The 15828-nt window shown below is 39.1% G+C and overlaps 1 protein-coding gene across 1 annotated transcript in view; it reads right to left on the bottom strand.

The window, feature by feature from the left end:
- LOC135473222 (ankyrin repeat domain-containing protein 24-like) overlaps positions 1-15828 on the bottom strand; it is a 55422-nt gene that overhangs the window by 19573 nt on the left and 20021 nt on the right. The window contains 7 exon segments of the mRNA XM_064753067.1: positions 6405-6481; positions 6483-6512; positions 8477-8605; positions 9146-9154; positions 9156-9210; positions 9684-9773; positions 14922-15052. Coding sequence (XP_064609137.1) covers positions 6405-6481; positions 6483-6512; positions 8477-8605; positions 9146-9154; positions 9156-9210; positions 9684-9773; positions 14922-15052 — 521 coding nt within the window.

The following is a 15828-nucleotide window of genomic DNA, read 5'->3' as shown; positions in this document are numbered from 1 at the left end:
TCAACACCAGATTAGAATGATGCTGATATTACACAACATTCGCCCTTTTATACTTCTCTCCTATTAAAACCTAGAGCATATGATAATTCTGTGCCTGTTCTTAACGGCCAAATGAAAAGGATTGTGGTTTTAAGGGAAATGGACAAAATGGAGAAAATCATGGGAATAGTTTTTTTCCAAAAATATTTCATATCTCCCCTATGTGTATTTTCCATCAATGGACAGAAAAAATCTTCGGTGTTGAATTTATTATGTTTGTGGGACTAGCTTAGCAGCCTCAATGCAGGCTCTTCTCCCCACAGATCTGTTTTGACAGCTATCGCCATTGACATCACAACTGTCAGCTAAGTTTTTTACTTAATTTCCGGACTGCCCACTAGGGCCTTCTAAAATCTGTAGTTTTAGAGCCATTTTTACATCCCAAGAAGAAAGCCCAGCAGATTTAATTTGTTGTCCCTTTGTATGTTAGGAAAAGTCCTAAACTGCACATTAAGAAATAAATATGTTTAAAGTATCCTATAGATGTACCAAGCTATACAAATAGCTTTAATTATGGACAACACGCTGCATGCACTGTTCATGGAGAGCACATTCCTTCGTATGCTATTGTGGATGTTTCAAAGTAAATTTGAACTTTGTCCTCAGCAGAATTTGCATAAAGCTTACATACTTCAGTGTCAGTTCATGTTTATAATCCTGAAATAAGCAAAAATTTAATATATTTGAAAATAATATCCAAATTCTGCCAAACATAAACACACAGTATATAAATTCATTAGAGACTACAATGTTTTGTTGCATTACATGTCTTTTCATCATGTTTTATACAGACTTGGTGTTTTAACACGGCAATTTCACTTTGTACTGTCACTGTGGTGATATTTTACAGGTTGATGGAAACAAAGTGCTCAGTAGAAGACGGCCGCACCTCAGCAGGTACCTGACAAACCTCTGGACACAATGGCACAGCCCAACCAGTACAAGCTGTACATTATAACCACATAACCACTTTTTTTGCTTTTTCACAGCACAACTTTAACTGCTACATATTTTAGTTGGTATATTTTTTAATCCCGTGAGACGGTGCTTATGTGAAGTAGGACCTTGATTGTTACGTCAAAAATACACTGTAGTCCACAGTGTTACAACGTAACAGTTTCTACTGTAAAGTCACACTGTCTTTAAAAAGGCGTCATCACGATGAACCGGTAATGGATCATTTGACGTGAATAAAATGGCATCAAGGTCCTACGCTGAGCATTTGCCAGGTCCCCATTGACATGGCAATTTCGTAGGAATTAAACCAGAAACAAAAACAATCAGAAACAAAAAACAGACAAACAAAACAGACAGAAACAATCAAACATTATTTTGAATAATAAGTATTCAGCAAATACTTTACCCAAAGCTCAGAGTTCAGCCAAAAGGAAATCGGCATTGTAAAGATAGCCTTACTTTCCAAAACAAGGGATCTTAAATTCCACACAGTAACATATACAGGCCCCTTAATACAGGACAATCAAGAAATGCTGTAATATAAACTGACTGCAGGATAATTATGACATTAGCCTTTGTACTTAAAACAACGCCCTGTTTATCCACAACAATAAGTAGCCAATGCTCAGGGGGTCTGTTCAAATCAATTGAGGGAGTATCAAACAAAAAGTCAGGAGAATAGAGGGAGGGCAGAAGTCCCACTGGGGTGTGGTGAAACAACAGCAACCTCTGGCAACCTAACATGGGAGTGGAAAATACAGCATAGAGCATATGACAAAGGGGTTGGTTTTCACTGAAAGGCAATGTTTAATTTCTCTTAACTTCCCATCTGGAACAAATTAGACTGCCCAAGTCAATTCTTATAAAGAAATATTTGTTTCCACATTTTTTGTTTTCGGTCATCCTGCTTGTTTGTCAAATTAGATTTTTTTCCCCCGACTGTTAAAAGTATTACATGCTCCACAAGTTCATAATTGCCACTGCCACCACTGTGTGAAAACCCTGGGACAATTTATTGTCCCGCAATGAAAAACACATGTTAAACATCAGATCTACACATAAAAGTACATGTGATATGCTGAGAGGGAGGTGTTATATGTTCAGGTCTTTACAACTTTAAAGTATATAGCTGTCCCTTCTAAACTGTACCTCTATGAACCACTGGTTGATGATCAAACATTCTGTACATTCAAGTCACACATATTCATTCACATATTTTTGCAGTTACACCTTTAAATCCACTATCATAAAACTTAAAACTTTAACTTTCAAGTCAATCATGGCTTTCTAGACTTTATTTCTTTGCTAGTTTTGGCTTTCTTTTTATACCGCTTTACAGAGAGTAAGAAACTTATGTGGAAATGCAGCTGCAATAAATTAAACATAAAATAAATCATTTGGGTGCTTGAGACACCTATAGGTTGCCTATTTGCTGGAGACATCAGATGAAAACATATTTACTACAAACCTGGAGAAAGAGCGTATTGGCTGAAGATGTGTTTCTTGTATAAGTATAAGCACCAGAAGTGTACATGTACAACTGTGACACGAGGAGTGTACATATACAATGGTGACACGAGAAGTATATATGTACAACTGTGACATGAGAAGTGTATATGTACAACTGTGACATGAGAAGTATACATGTACAACTGTGACATGAGAAGTGTATATGTACAACTGTGACATGAGAAGTGTATATGTACAACTGTGACATGAGAAGTGTATATGTACAACTGTGACATGAGAAGTGTATATGTACAACTGTGACATGAGAAGTGTATATGTACAACTGTGACATGAGAAGTATACATGAACAACAGTGACGTGAGAAGTGTACATGTACAATGGTGACGTGAGAAGTGTATATGTACAATGGTGACAAAACAGGAGTACACACATACAGCGGTGACATGAGAAGTGTACATGTACCATGGTGACAAAACAGGAGTATTCACATACAATGGTGACAACAGAAGTGTACACTTACAGTGGTGGCATCAGAAGTGTACATGTACATGGTGACACCAGTAGTGTACACATTTATGTGTACAATGGTGACACACTTCTGTACAATGGTGACATCAGAAATGTACAAGTATAATGGTGACACCAAAAGTGCGCATGTGTACTGGAAACCCCAGACATGTGCATGTGAAGGATGCATAATTGCTGGAGAACCTAGTGTGTTCAGCCAGAGACCTTTCCTTGTGCTGACATGACCCATCAACATAGACTAACAAATTGTGCCTGACTGAATCCAGACAAAAATGTGCACCTCTATGGTGGCACTTGCCTAATTTTCTAAGTCACCTTTCAACAGCCGCCTCACATAACCCACACTGAAGTCCTGTTCTACCAGCTGTGGGGCTGAGGGACAGGGTCACCCATTACCACCCAGGACTCTCCTGATGAGAGATAGGATAGTCAGCCACCCTGGAGACAAACAACCCTCATGTGACCTGGTGTTATCTTTGCTAACACCAACAAAAGATGACACCTAAAACTACTTACGTTGTATATCCTCATCGCTTCTGAGACAAGCTGTATTAAATTTCCTGTAACACTTCAAATGCCCAGTGGTTGGTTTTAAAGACCCTTTCGTGTTGATACCCTGAACACTGTACTTGACAGTTTGTACAGTAAGGAGTCTGCCAGTATACATGTATGTGTGTGTGAACTAGATGTTGTATACACCCTAAATGACCTGTAATTTTGTCCACAAATTTGCATTTTCAGAGGCAAATAAATGCCACAAAATATTATTTTTTAGTGCTGAAACTTACAATTTTCCAACAGAATATCATTCCATGTTCCACGGATTCAATAGAACTCACGGAATCAGGAAAAATGGGCAAGTTAGTCATGGACGAAATTTCTAATCCTTAATATAGATAAATGTATCCTCTAAACTGCACTGCAGGCCTTCACACAGCAGTAGTTGGCGGAAAGTATAATTTGTCTGTGTTCTATTACATTTCAATAGTAAGGAGAGTGATCCCGGAACTGAAATAGAGTAAATGGAATTTCTTGCCATGTAATTTCACCATGCTAACTTAAGGGTGGAAATCTTTATAAATCCTCAGGAACTTAATTGTTGGTATGTGCATATACTCAACTAAGGTTATACTTTATCTGGCCAGATTAAGCCGGCAAATCCCTCTGACATGGAAAATTCCTGCTAAGACACACATTAACCATATACCTAAGCTGCTTACAAAAGTTCTTCTAAAATTTGGGACAGATATTAGTAGTGATGAAAGTAGACTATTACATTTCTTTACCAGCCTTTTGGTTTGGTAAAGATACGGGTATGTTGTTCATTAGCCTGTTTAAACCATGTGAGAAAAAAGAAATTCAATATTCCGGCCAGGATTACATATATACTGGCTAAAATGACCAGACAAGGTGGGGCAAATTTTAAATGAATTAGGGTAGGGGCAGGTAGGTGTCCACTGAATGCACGTCTTTCCAAACATCCCAGGAACACCACAACAAACATATCTAAACTTATTACTGATAGACCCTTGAAGAGTTAGCATAGTCGGGCTTGATCACTGGGATCTACAGAGGTTAGAATAGCAGTCCATTTATACATGTCAGTGAATGCCCGTCTCACAGATAAACTGGAATAATAACAAACTGAAGGAAGAGGCAGTACACAGAGAGCTAAATGTTAGCTTCCCTGGGGGATTAAAGCTACTGAATTACACGTATTTGTAAACATATCTCCTGGCTGATAAACAGACAGGCAGCAGGTATTATGCTTGAAATGATATGCCTTTGTTTACTTGTACTTGGTGTATTTGTCTATTATACATGTAGATGCGCAGGTTTGATCATTTAACTGTTCTTACTCCAACTCTAAAATTGAGTTTTTTCTCTTCTATGGTAAATATTGCTTTTCATACCAGAATACTATTCTGCATAGCTCGAGTCATTTCAAACATCAGAATAAAAAATAATTTCTTAATGTTCTTTGTTATTAAATAGGTATATTTGTTATTAAAAGTTATTATGTATGTATGTACATGTATGTATGTATGTATCTATGCTTTATTACTTTACTTTGAGGCAGACGCTCTAATCTTTAGGCCCATTGAAGCAGTCTTTTAAAGTTAATGCAGTTATTTCATCATACAGGGTTAAAAAATAACATGATCCAAAATTATCTCTCACACTTCATTTCAGCTAAATACTAACACAGCAGAGATGTCAGTCCTAATGACAATCACAGTGAGCAGCTGACCTACAAAACCTAGAACCAGTCTGTGGAAAGCGTTATAAACACAGAAGTTTTTCTCCCACATGTTTGCATTTGTGGAATGTGTATACCAGCATCGTGTTCAATGAGATCAGATTTCTAAGTCAAACACAATCCTGATCAGAAGGGCTGAGAAATAAAAACATCAGCAGGTTGTTAGTGGCAAAGGCAGAGGCCTTAAGTCCTCACAGTACACACATATGGATTTGTTGAGACTACTAATTTTCACAGGCACACTTGCCAACGTTATTTCAATGGGTAAAATCAGTTCTGGATGTTACAATCTTAAACTGAATGATATATATATATATATATACATTTTTTACTGAAATCTGATAAAATTAAAGCAACCAGAAACATAGAATTACATTTCATGTCAAAACCACAACAATTTCAGCATAATAATTTAGTAAAAAAAAAAAAAAAAAAAAAAAGAGTTAAATCAATATAATACAGCTAGGCCTGAAGATATAATAGGCCTAACATGAAAATCTACACCATGAGCAGGAAAGAGGTTTTGTTAACGGGTTAACAATGACGGACATTCTGTAATAGCTAGGTATGGTATTGAATGTCCATAGAAACTGATTACTAAAAGAAAGCTGATGAAAAAAGATTCTAAAGAGAAAAAAAAAGCCTTTTCAGAGTTTCAAATTTCACTTATTATTTGTGAATTATTGCAGGATTTTTAAACAGTGGGAAGAGAGAGAAAATTGTCAATCTTGAAAAAAAAAAATTATCTTTGAAAAAATATAATAAGTTTCGATTCAATAACAAATATATTGAGTGCATACTCTATGACAGGAATAATAAGGCACTCCTGTTGCAGACTTGACCCGTTTACTGCCCTGTTTCTCTTGGAACTAAAGTAACATTTTAAGCATAATGTGTCCTTTGAAAAAAGGGTGAAATACAGTACCTGTAAATAACAAGTTCTGGCCAAGGAATGTCAGCCCAATACAAAAACTTCTGTTCCTCAGGACATTCTAACATTTCTCACTCATAACATGTATTCAGATGAATATACCTTTGACAGGGTAAACACCCAACACAAGTACACTTGTCCTACTATGGAAAGTACATGTATTCTTTAAAGTACAGTTGTTGTAATGTGTTAAATAACGAAACTAGCTAAATAACAAACCTTCCAAAGTGGTCTTGCAGGTTGATGTCAGCACCGTTGTCCAACAGAAGCTTACACATGCGTACCTCCCCACCTCTGGGCACAGTAAAACAATGGGCTGCGTCCACTCTATTGGAATAGAATGGGAGAAAAACACATGGCTCATTTACAGAAGAGTCTTTGAAGGATGTATGGTTTCTAAAACAGTGTACATGTATTTAATCCAGGCCAAAACTTGATCCATGAAAAAAGTCACTCATTTTGTCTGAATCTGAGAGTTCCATTGATCTAAAAAGGCATTCAGAGTTGTTCTTTACCTTTTTTTTGTTTGGTGGGGGGGGGGGGGGGGGGGAGGGTTGTTTATTTCTTACTGGGAAGAAGAAGTTTTTTCATCAAAAGTAATGTTTCATGACCTTTATTTGTCCCTATAAACACAATGTATTGGACCAATTTTTAAGTCAAATACTACAGTAATTTACCACCAGATGCCATTTTTCAGTTCTAAGTTATAAGTGTGGATTTGTCAAATGCAAAGTGCAAAATCTTCATAGATCACCCGGTAGAAAGCCAATGGCCTGCCAGTAAATCGTCTGTAGTGTGCTCCAAGGAACGTTTGTGGAACACTGAAAGCATACAGGTATTCCTGTACACTTGTACCAATCAAATCCACAGAACTCTTCAGCAAGAAACAAGAGGCATACAACAAAGCCAAATGATGATCTCTCACAAACTTCTTGGGAAGCCACCTATGTGTGGCCCTGTGAGTGTGGTTTACTGGTAAAAGTCACAAAGGCACAAAGCCAAATGATGATCTCCCATAAACTCTTGGGAAGCCAGCTATGTGTGGCCCTGTGAGTGTGGTTTACTGGTTAAAGTCACAAAGGCACAAAGCCAAATGATGATCTCCCACAAACTTCTTGGGAAGCCACCTATGTGTGGCCATGTGAGTGTCGTTTACTGGTTAAAGTCACAAAGGCCACAAAGCCAAATGATGATCTCTCACAAACTTCTTAGGAAGCCACCTATGTGTGGCCCCTGTGAGTGTGGTTTACTGGTTAAAGTCACAAAGGCACAAAGCCAAATGATGATCTCCCACAAACTTCTTGGGAAGCCACCTATGTGTGGCCCTGTGAGTGTGGTTTACTGGTTAAAGTCACAAAGGCACAAAGCCAAATGATGATCTCTCACAAACTTCTTGGGAAGCCAATGTGGCCCTGTGAGTGTGGTTTACTGGTTAAAGTCACAAAGCCAATGATGATCTCCCATAAACTTCTTGGGAAGCCACCTATGTGTGGCCCCTGTGAGTGTGGGTTTAATGGTTAAAGTCACAAAGGCACAAAGCCAAATGATGATCTCCCATAAACTTCTTGGGAAGCCAGCTATGTGTGGCCCTGTGAGTGTGGTTTACTGGTTAAAGTCACAAAGGCACAAAGCCAAATGATGATCTCCCCATAAACTTCTTGGAAGCCACCTATGTGTGGCCCTGTGAGTGTGGTTTACTGGTTAAAGTCACAAAGGCACAAAGAAAAGTGGAGCAGGTCAAAGTGGTCAATCCCCCTTTATTCGACACATTTATTTGACTGGTGTCTCATGTTGTACTCAAGAATATTTCACTTTTATGACCGCAGCCAGCATCATGGATGGAGGGAACCGGGGCAGAGAAAGGAGGAAACCCACGACCATCTGCTGGTTGCTAGAAGATCTTTCAACACATGGTCAGAGAGGAAGCCAGCATGAGCCGGACTTGAGCTCACAGCTCACAGACTGCTTTGGTACATGTAGGAGGCTCCTGGTGGAGGTTCCATTGCCCCGTACTGGCATGCTAATCCCTCAACCACAGAGACCCCCAATTTTCCTTGATGCTGATTTAACTTTTAATCTTCTGTCTGCACTACTGAAAGATAAGTATTTCACCCAGCCAAGAAACTAGACAAATGTCTTTATGTAATATCTAAATATAAAGTGTCTTCGGTGCTAATGAATGACCTGATTTGCTTTAATCTTTCCTCTAACCCCCTAACCCCCTCCCCCCCCTTTAACAAAGAGAACCTCTCTTCAGTCCTCATGTACATGTAATCAGTCTGCTCTCTCACCTTGTCTTTACTGTTTACATTGGCCCTATACTGAATCAGGGACTGGACACAGGGTAAGTGGGAGCTTCCGCAGGCATAATGTACAGCACTCATGTGGTCACTGTCCACACAGTTCTGATTGGCTCCCATCTGGAAAATGTGAAAGCAAAACCATTAACATGTTAGCAAATTGCTAGGAAATGATAGCTGTCTATAGAGTCTGACAGTAGTCAGTTTTAGTCACTTGCATTTTCAGCCATGTCGGATCTCTAATGAAAGAATTCTATGGTCTCTCCTGTAGTGTGTTTTTCACAGAGCACACTGGACTGTGACATTCTTTTATTAAAAATCCGACATGGTAGAGAGTGCCACTTCTGGAAACAGACAACTACATAGACAGTTATTAATAGAGTATCTTTATGTAACAAACTTGTTAATAGCTGTGAGTACAAATAATCTACAGTGTATAGTCACTGTTTTACATTTAAGATTAACACATAATTATCTGGCAGTCTGTCATCCACAAAATTGTATTGGTTCACATGAAACGATGCATACGTTCCAATACACGAAAAGAAAATCAAAATGGGTAATCAAAATTCTTAAGAAATCTCTTACAGAAGAGACATGCTTTGTTTTATCATGTTTTTTTTTAGTAGTAAATATGACATCATAGCGCAGATCTCATACCATTAGAAGCTTCTCCACCATCAGAGGCCAGCCAAGTTTGGCAGCCATGTGCAACGCTGTACGACCTGGAATTATCAGGGAAATATCTATATCAGAACAATTCTATTCATCAGTACGGCCTGCAGGGGTTGCATTAAATAAGTACATGTGTTTATAATAAGTACATAAGCACATGTATTCATATTAAACCTATAGATAAAATACCTTGATAACTGAGACATCACTTTCTGCGTTAGCACAAAGGAGTTTTCAAGTTAAAAAAAAAGGTAAAGTTAACATACTTGAAATTTTTTAAAAAAATATTTTGCAAACTACATGAAAGTCCATGTACTTGTCATTGTATTGATATATCTTCAAATTCAGAAAACTGCTTACATGTATCTCATGTATACAGGGCAAAATAAAAACAAAAAAAAAAATACTTATATATGCATTTGTCAGACATAAGTGGCCTTTAATATAACATTGATGAAAATTCAATGTTATTTCAATAACCTATACATAAGTTACATAGTACATATTTAGTGCAATTTCATACCCATGAGATCTGTGCTGTTGATGTCCACCACCATAAGCCAGGAATCTCTCTACAATGGTCAACTGACCAGATCCTGCAGCCATCTGAAACCTGGACAAACACAGGACACTTAGTTTGTGAGTACCCTGAAGACCTGGAGTGAAACTACGAGAGAGCTTGGGAAACCAATAGTAACAAGGGAGTACCCTGAAGACCCGGTGTAAAACTAAGGGAGAGCTTGGGAACCAATAGTAATCACGGGAGTACCATGAAGACCCGGTATAAAACTAGGGAAGAGCTTGGGGAAACAATAGTAATCAGGGAGTACCATGAAGACCCGGTGTAAAACTAGGGGAGAGCTTGGGGAAACAATAGTAATCAGGGAGTACCATGAAGACCAGGTGGAAAACTAAGGAGAGCTTGGGAACCAATAGTAATCACGGAGTACCATGAAGACCCAGTATAAAACTAGGGAAGAGCTTGGGGAAACAATAGTAATCAGGGAGTACCATGAAGACCCAGTATAAACTAGGGGAGAGCTTGGGAACCAATAGTAATCAGGGAGTACCATGAAGACCCGGTGTAAAACTAGGGGAGAGCTTAGGAAACCAGTAGTAATCAGGAGTACCCTGAAGACCCCGTGTAAAATTAAGGGAGAGCTTGGGAACCAATAGTAATCACGGAGTACCATGAAGACCCGGTATAAAACTAGGGGAGAGCTTGGGAACCAATAGTAATCAGGGAGTACCATGAAGACTTGGTGTAAAACTAGGGGAGAGCTTAGGAAACCAGTAGTAATCAGGAAGTACCCTGAAGACCTGGTGTAAATTAAGGGAGAGCTTGGGAACAATAGTAATCACGGAGTACCATGAAGACCCAGTATAAAACTAGGGGAGAGCTTGGGGAAACAATAGTAATCAGGGGAGTACCATGAAGACCCAGTATAAAACTAGGGGAGAGCTTGGGAACCAATAGTAATCAGGGAGTACCATGAATACCCAGTGTAAAACTAGGGAGAGCTTGGGGAAACCAATAGTAATCAGGGAGTACCATGAAGACCTGGTGTAAAAACTAGGAGAGAGCTTGGGAACCAATAGTAATGAGGGGGGTACCCTGAAGACCAGTGTAAAACTAGGGGAGAGCTTGGGGAAACGATAGTAATCAGGGGAGTACCATGAGACCCGGTATAAAACTAGGGGAGAGCTTGGGGAAATGACAGTAATCAGGGAGTACCATGAAGACCCGGTATAAAACTAGGGGAGAGCTTGGGGAAATGACAGTAATCAGGGAGTACCATGAAGACCCGGTATAAAACTAGGGGAGAGCTTGGGGAAATGACAGTAATCAGGGAGTACCATGAAGACCCGGTATAAAACTAGGGGAGAGCTTGGGGAAACGATAGTAATCAGGGAGTACCATGAAGACCCAGTATAAAACTAGGGGAGAGCTTGGGGAACCAATAGTAATCAGGGAGTACCATGAAGACCTGGTGTAAAACTAGGAGAGAGCTTGGGAACCAATAGTAATGAGGGGGTACCCTGAAGACCCAGTGTAAAACTAGGGGAGAGCTTGGGGAAACGATAGTAATCAGGGAGTACCATGAAGACCCGGTGTAAAACTAGGGGAGAGCTTGGGAACCAATAGTAACAAGAGAGTACCATGAAAACTTAGTGTAAAACTAAGGAAGAGCTTGGGAAAACAATAGTAATCAGGGAGTACCATGAAGACTAAGGGAGAGCTTGGGAAGCCAATAGTAATCACGGAGTACCCTGAAGACCACGTGTAAAACTAGGGCAGAGCTTGGGAACCAATAGTAATCAGGGAGTACCATGAAGACCCGGTGTAAAAAAAGGGGAGAGCTTGGGGAAACAATAGTAATCAGGGGGTACCATGAAGACCAGGTGGAAAACTAAGGGAGAGCTTGGGAAAACAATAGTAATCAGGGGGTGCCCTGAAGACCCAGTGTAAAACTAGGGGAGAGCTTGGGAAACCAATAGTAATCACGGAGCACCATGAAGACCCAGTGTAAAACTAAGGGAGAGCTTGGGAAAACAATAGTAATCATGGAGTACTCTAAAGACCTGGTGTAGAACTTGGGGAGAGCTTGGAAAACCAGGGAGTACCCTGAAGACCCAGGGTAAAACTAGGGGAGAGCTTGGGAAACCAATAGTAATCAGGGAGTACCCTGAAGACCCAGTGTAAAACTAAGGGAGAGCTTGGGAAACCAATAGTAATCAGGGAGTACTATGAAGGCCCGATGTAAAACTAAGGGAGAGCTTGGGAAACCAATAGTAATCAGGGGGTACCCTGAAGACCCGGTGTAAAACTAGGAGAGAGCTTGGGAAAACAACAGTAATCAGGGAGTACCCTGAAGACCCGGTGTAAAACTAAGGGAGAGATTGGGAAACCAATAGTAATCAGGAAGTTTCACTAAAGTATGAATACTTTAGAGTAAAACCAACACAAATCAGAATGCTTCACTTAAATCTGAATGGCTTGGGAAACCAAAACAAACCTGTGTTTCATTTGAATGGTTTGAGAAAGCCAAACAAACCTGTTTCACTTGAATGCTTTGGGAAACCAACACAAACCAGACAGTTTTACTTAAATGCTTTGGGAAACCAACACAAACCAGACAGTTTTAAATGTTTTGGGAAACCAACACAAACAAGACAGTTTCACGCAAACCAACAAACATATGCTTTGACGTATACCATAGAAGCTGATAATGATATGGGGTGTAGAGAAATAATCTGCACAGTTTTATAAAGCATGCATCTTTAGTGACACAAACAAATCATTTTTTGTGTGTCATTTCGATAATAAATGTATGCATAAATTCCACTGAAATAGTGCTTTCGAGGTTGAAATGGTTGAAGCTATACAATCACATCACATTTCCATTTAAGGCTACACCCTACTAGACTAGGTACAACAGAGCAGGCTTGGACATATTAACACCCTGCCGTGGACAGTGGCCTTTGAAGTTTGAGGCTGAAGCTGCTTTCTACTGTCAATAAAATAGCAACATTTCAAAGTAACACTTTCTACTTCCTTCTTCATTCTTTCTGCTACAAATTACTCAATGGGAATACAATCTGAATTAAAATGAAACAGACATTTGATGTACTAACCGTGCTGCCCTTAGGTTAATTTGTGGGTCACTGATCGAAAATTGGCACACAACTGCCGTGTTCTTACAACATTTTGACTTAAAAATTAAAAAAAAGACATCTGGTTCCTGTAAGCTTATTGGCTTATTCTCATAACTCATGTAAAAGTTAGGGCACATGTTGCCACATGTACATGTATCAATCTTCCTGTAAATGTTGCCGCGGTATGGCTGCAAAATTGCTGATGTGGCAATTAAGCCATAATCACTCATTCCTCAAAAATGTATTTTGATTATAATACAAAGATTCCATGTAGCAGACTGGTCACAATTTCAACATTTGTGGACTTGTACATGTATAGTGCTGTCTCAGAGTAAAAGATGACACTAGACACTGGGTCAACAATACATTGGTTCTTTTTAATGATTTTTCTGATTGGGGTCATTAACACCACAAAAAAAGAATATTTCACTTATATACGAATGGTGAAGTTTATGTGTGGAGGAACTTGCATATAGAAATTTCTACGATCAAGGTTGCTAATGGCAGTCGGTTTTATAGATGAAGGAAACCAGAATGCCCTGGGAAAACCACAGACCTTTCGTCACCAAGCTTTCCCACATATGACGTGTAGACATGCACACTATATTGCTGGAAGACAGCATACGGTGAATGTTAAAACTAAGCATATGGCCACACAAGCATCACTGACCACTTCAAGACCTCACAAGCAGTAGAAGCGAGGGGATCTACAAATTTCCTTTCATGGAATGGTTGTACAAAAATGCGCACTTTGTGTTCCTGCAACTGAAAGGCAAGCACTGGACCACAGTCTGCTTCACTGTAAATTTTGAAGTGGCAAAGGCAATGGATGTACATGGACATGTAAACGTTTGTGCATGAATATGTTTATGTCTAAAGGCACATATACCTTATGTCATAACATGATATCCATGTCATTAAATGTATACCGTTGAGAATGACCCTGTGAATACATGTTTATAAGGGTTACATGTAGCTTACATTTTCCCCAATCCCTCTTAACACATACACACAGACACACTGATAATCCGTGGCTCTTATCATTAATTCTCCAGTTAACACATTGATAGCAGCACAGCGCTAATCTGGTGTGACACCATACAGGCCCTAAAAACTGTATCCCATGTAAGCTTACAGATCGCCCATTCAATTACAGTATGGAGCTGCCCTTGACGTCCTGACAAGAGACAGGTTCCTGCTGACAGCTAGCAGGATCACACCAGGCAGGTTAAACTATGACCCAGCTTATGTTACAATGGATAACCACACTGAAAAGCTTCCTCCATTATGTCACAGGTTGCAATGACAGATAAACACTCATTTTTCCCTGTGCAATCTGAACACTGGGTGCAGATGTGGAATGACTTATTCCTGATAGCGGCTTAATTGTAACAGTGTTTAATTCAAATAATTTTCTCTAGAGTGAAATGATAATTACATCACAATCACATCACTGAAACCAAAAGCATACTTTTTTTTTTCTTTCTACATGTACACATACAACTGCCAGGGCATTGGTAAGGAGAGGCCAAAGTTTCAAACTAGCAATGGTATGAAAATAAACTGTATCAGTTTAGTGAAAATAAATGAATAAAAGTCTATGAAGTATGTTAGAAAGATAGACATATGTTTTGTTTGAGTTTTAACATCACTTTCAAAAATATATCAACAATGTTTCATTGTATATGGAGCAGTCAAGTAACAAAGCTTACAGTTGAGTCTCCTTGGAATGCAACTGTACATATGTGGTGATTCACATGTAAAGGCACATTTTTACTGAAGATTAAAACTTTTTCCAAAGTGATGGTCAAAAGTGCCTCTTCGTCATGGAACCGCATAGATATTGTCTGAGCTTCAGCCACTCACATTATTTACGGAGGAAAACTCACCTCTTCTTTAAAGTGACTTTCACATGTTTGCACCATTTACAGAGGTAAACTAAAAGTTTTACCCAGATGTAAGTAGTCACGTCTCTTCAAATGTCATACTTACAAGCGATTTATGGATACAAATAAAATGTAACTGTATCAGTGCAGACAGTATAATGCTCCGCACAACCAGACAAATAGACTGAGGTGAATATTTATGTTGTGGTAACACTCACACAGACATCCCCTTTGGCCCGGGTTTGGTGGGCAGTAAAGTCTTGCGGTTCAGGAGACTATCCACTTTGGCCACATCTCCTCGTTCCACCGCCTTAAGCAGCTTGTCATCATTCTTGTTCCACTCAGACAACTGCAAACCACAAAGCAGATTTGGGTAATATTAGACTCAGACAGATATTAACGGTTGTTTATTAAAAGTCAAATCCACAGCATCACACTATGCTTTTGGCAGTTTGATCCTGGTTTTAATGTTAAATAGTACCCTGTTAAACATCATGATGTGCAGATTTTATGGCTTGTGGCAACTTTTTAAGTAAATAAGGCAATAAATACTGCTTGTAATGCCTACAAAACTTTGCAAGTCCTTTTTCTCACAAAAAAGTAGAGGTCAAGAATACAGTGCTATAAGGAGATGTCATTTTATGAGAAAAGTTGCGAAAAACTGATTTACATGTACAAAGTTTTGTGAAAGTGGGCCTAGTCCAGTTATGGAGATATGGAAAAAGTTTGGTGTTATTACACATGTAGATCACTGTGTTTATTTAGAGGTATTTGATTCTTGTTTTACACCATACTCAAGAAGTTTTGTGGGTGGAGGAAACTGGAGTGCATATAGGTAGAGGTATTTGATTCTTGTTTTACACCATACTCAAGACGTTTTGTGGGTGGAGGAAACTGGAGTGCATATAGGTAGAGGTATTTGATTCTTGTTTTACGCCATACTCAAGAAGTTTTGTGGGTGGAGGAAACTGGAGTGCATATAGGTAGAGGTATTTGATTCTTGTTTTACGCCATACTCAAGAAGTTTTGTGGGTGGAGGAAACTGGAGTGCATATAGGTAGAGGTATTTGATTCTTGTTTTACGCCATACTCAAGAAGTTTTGTGGGTGGAGGAAACTGGAGTGC

The sequence above is a fragment of the Liolophura sinensis genome, chromosome 8, assembly GCF_032854445.1.
Source record: "Liolophura sinensis isolate JHLJ2023 chromosome 8, CUHK_Ljap_v2, whole genome shotgun sequence".
Lineage (NCBI taxonomy): Eukaryota > Metazoa > Mollusca > Polyplacophora > Chitonida > Chitonidae > Liolophura > Liolophura sinensis.
Note: the sequence above shows the minus strand (reverse complement) of the source record. Positions and strands in the feature narration are given on the sequence as shown.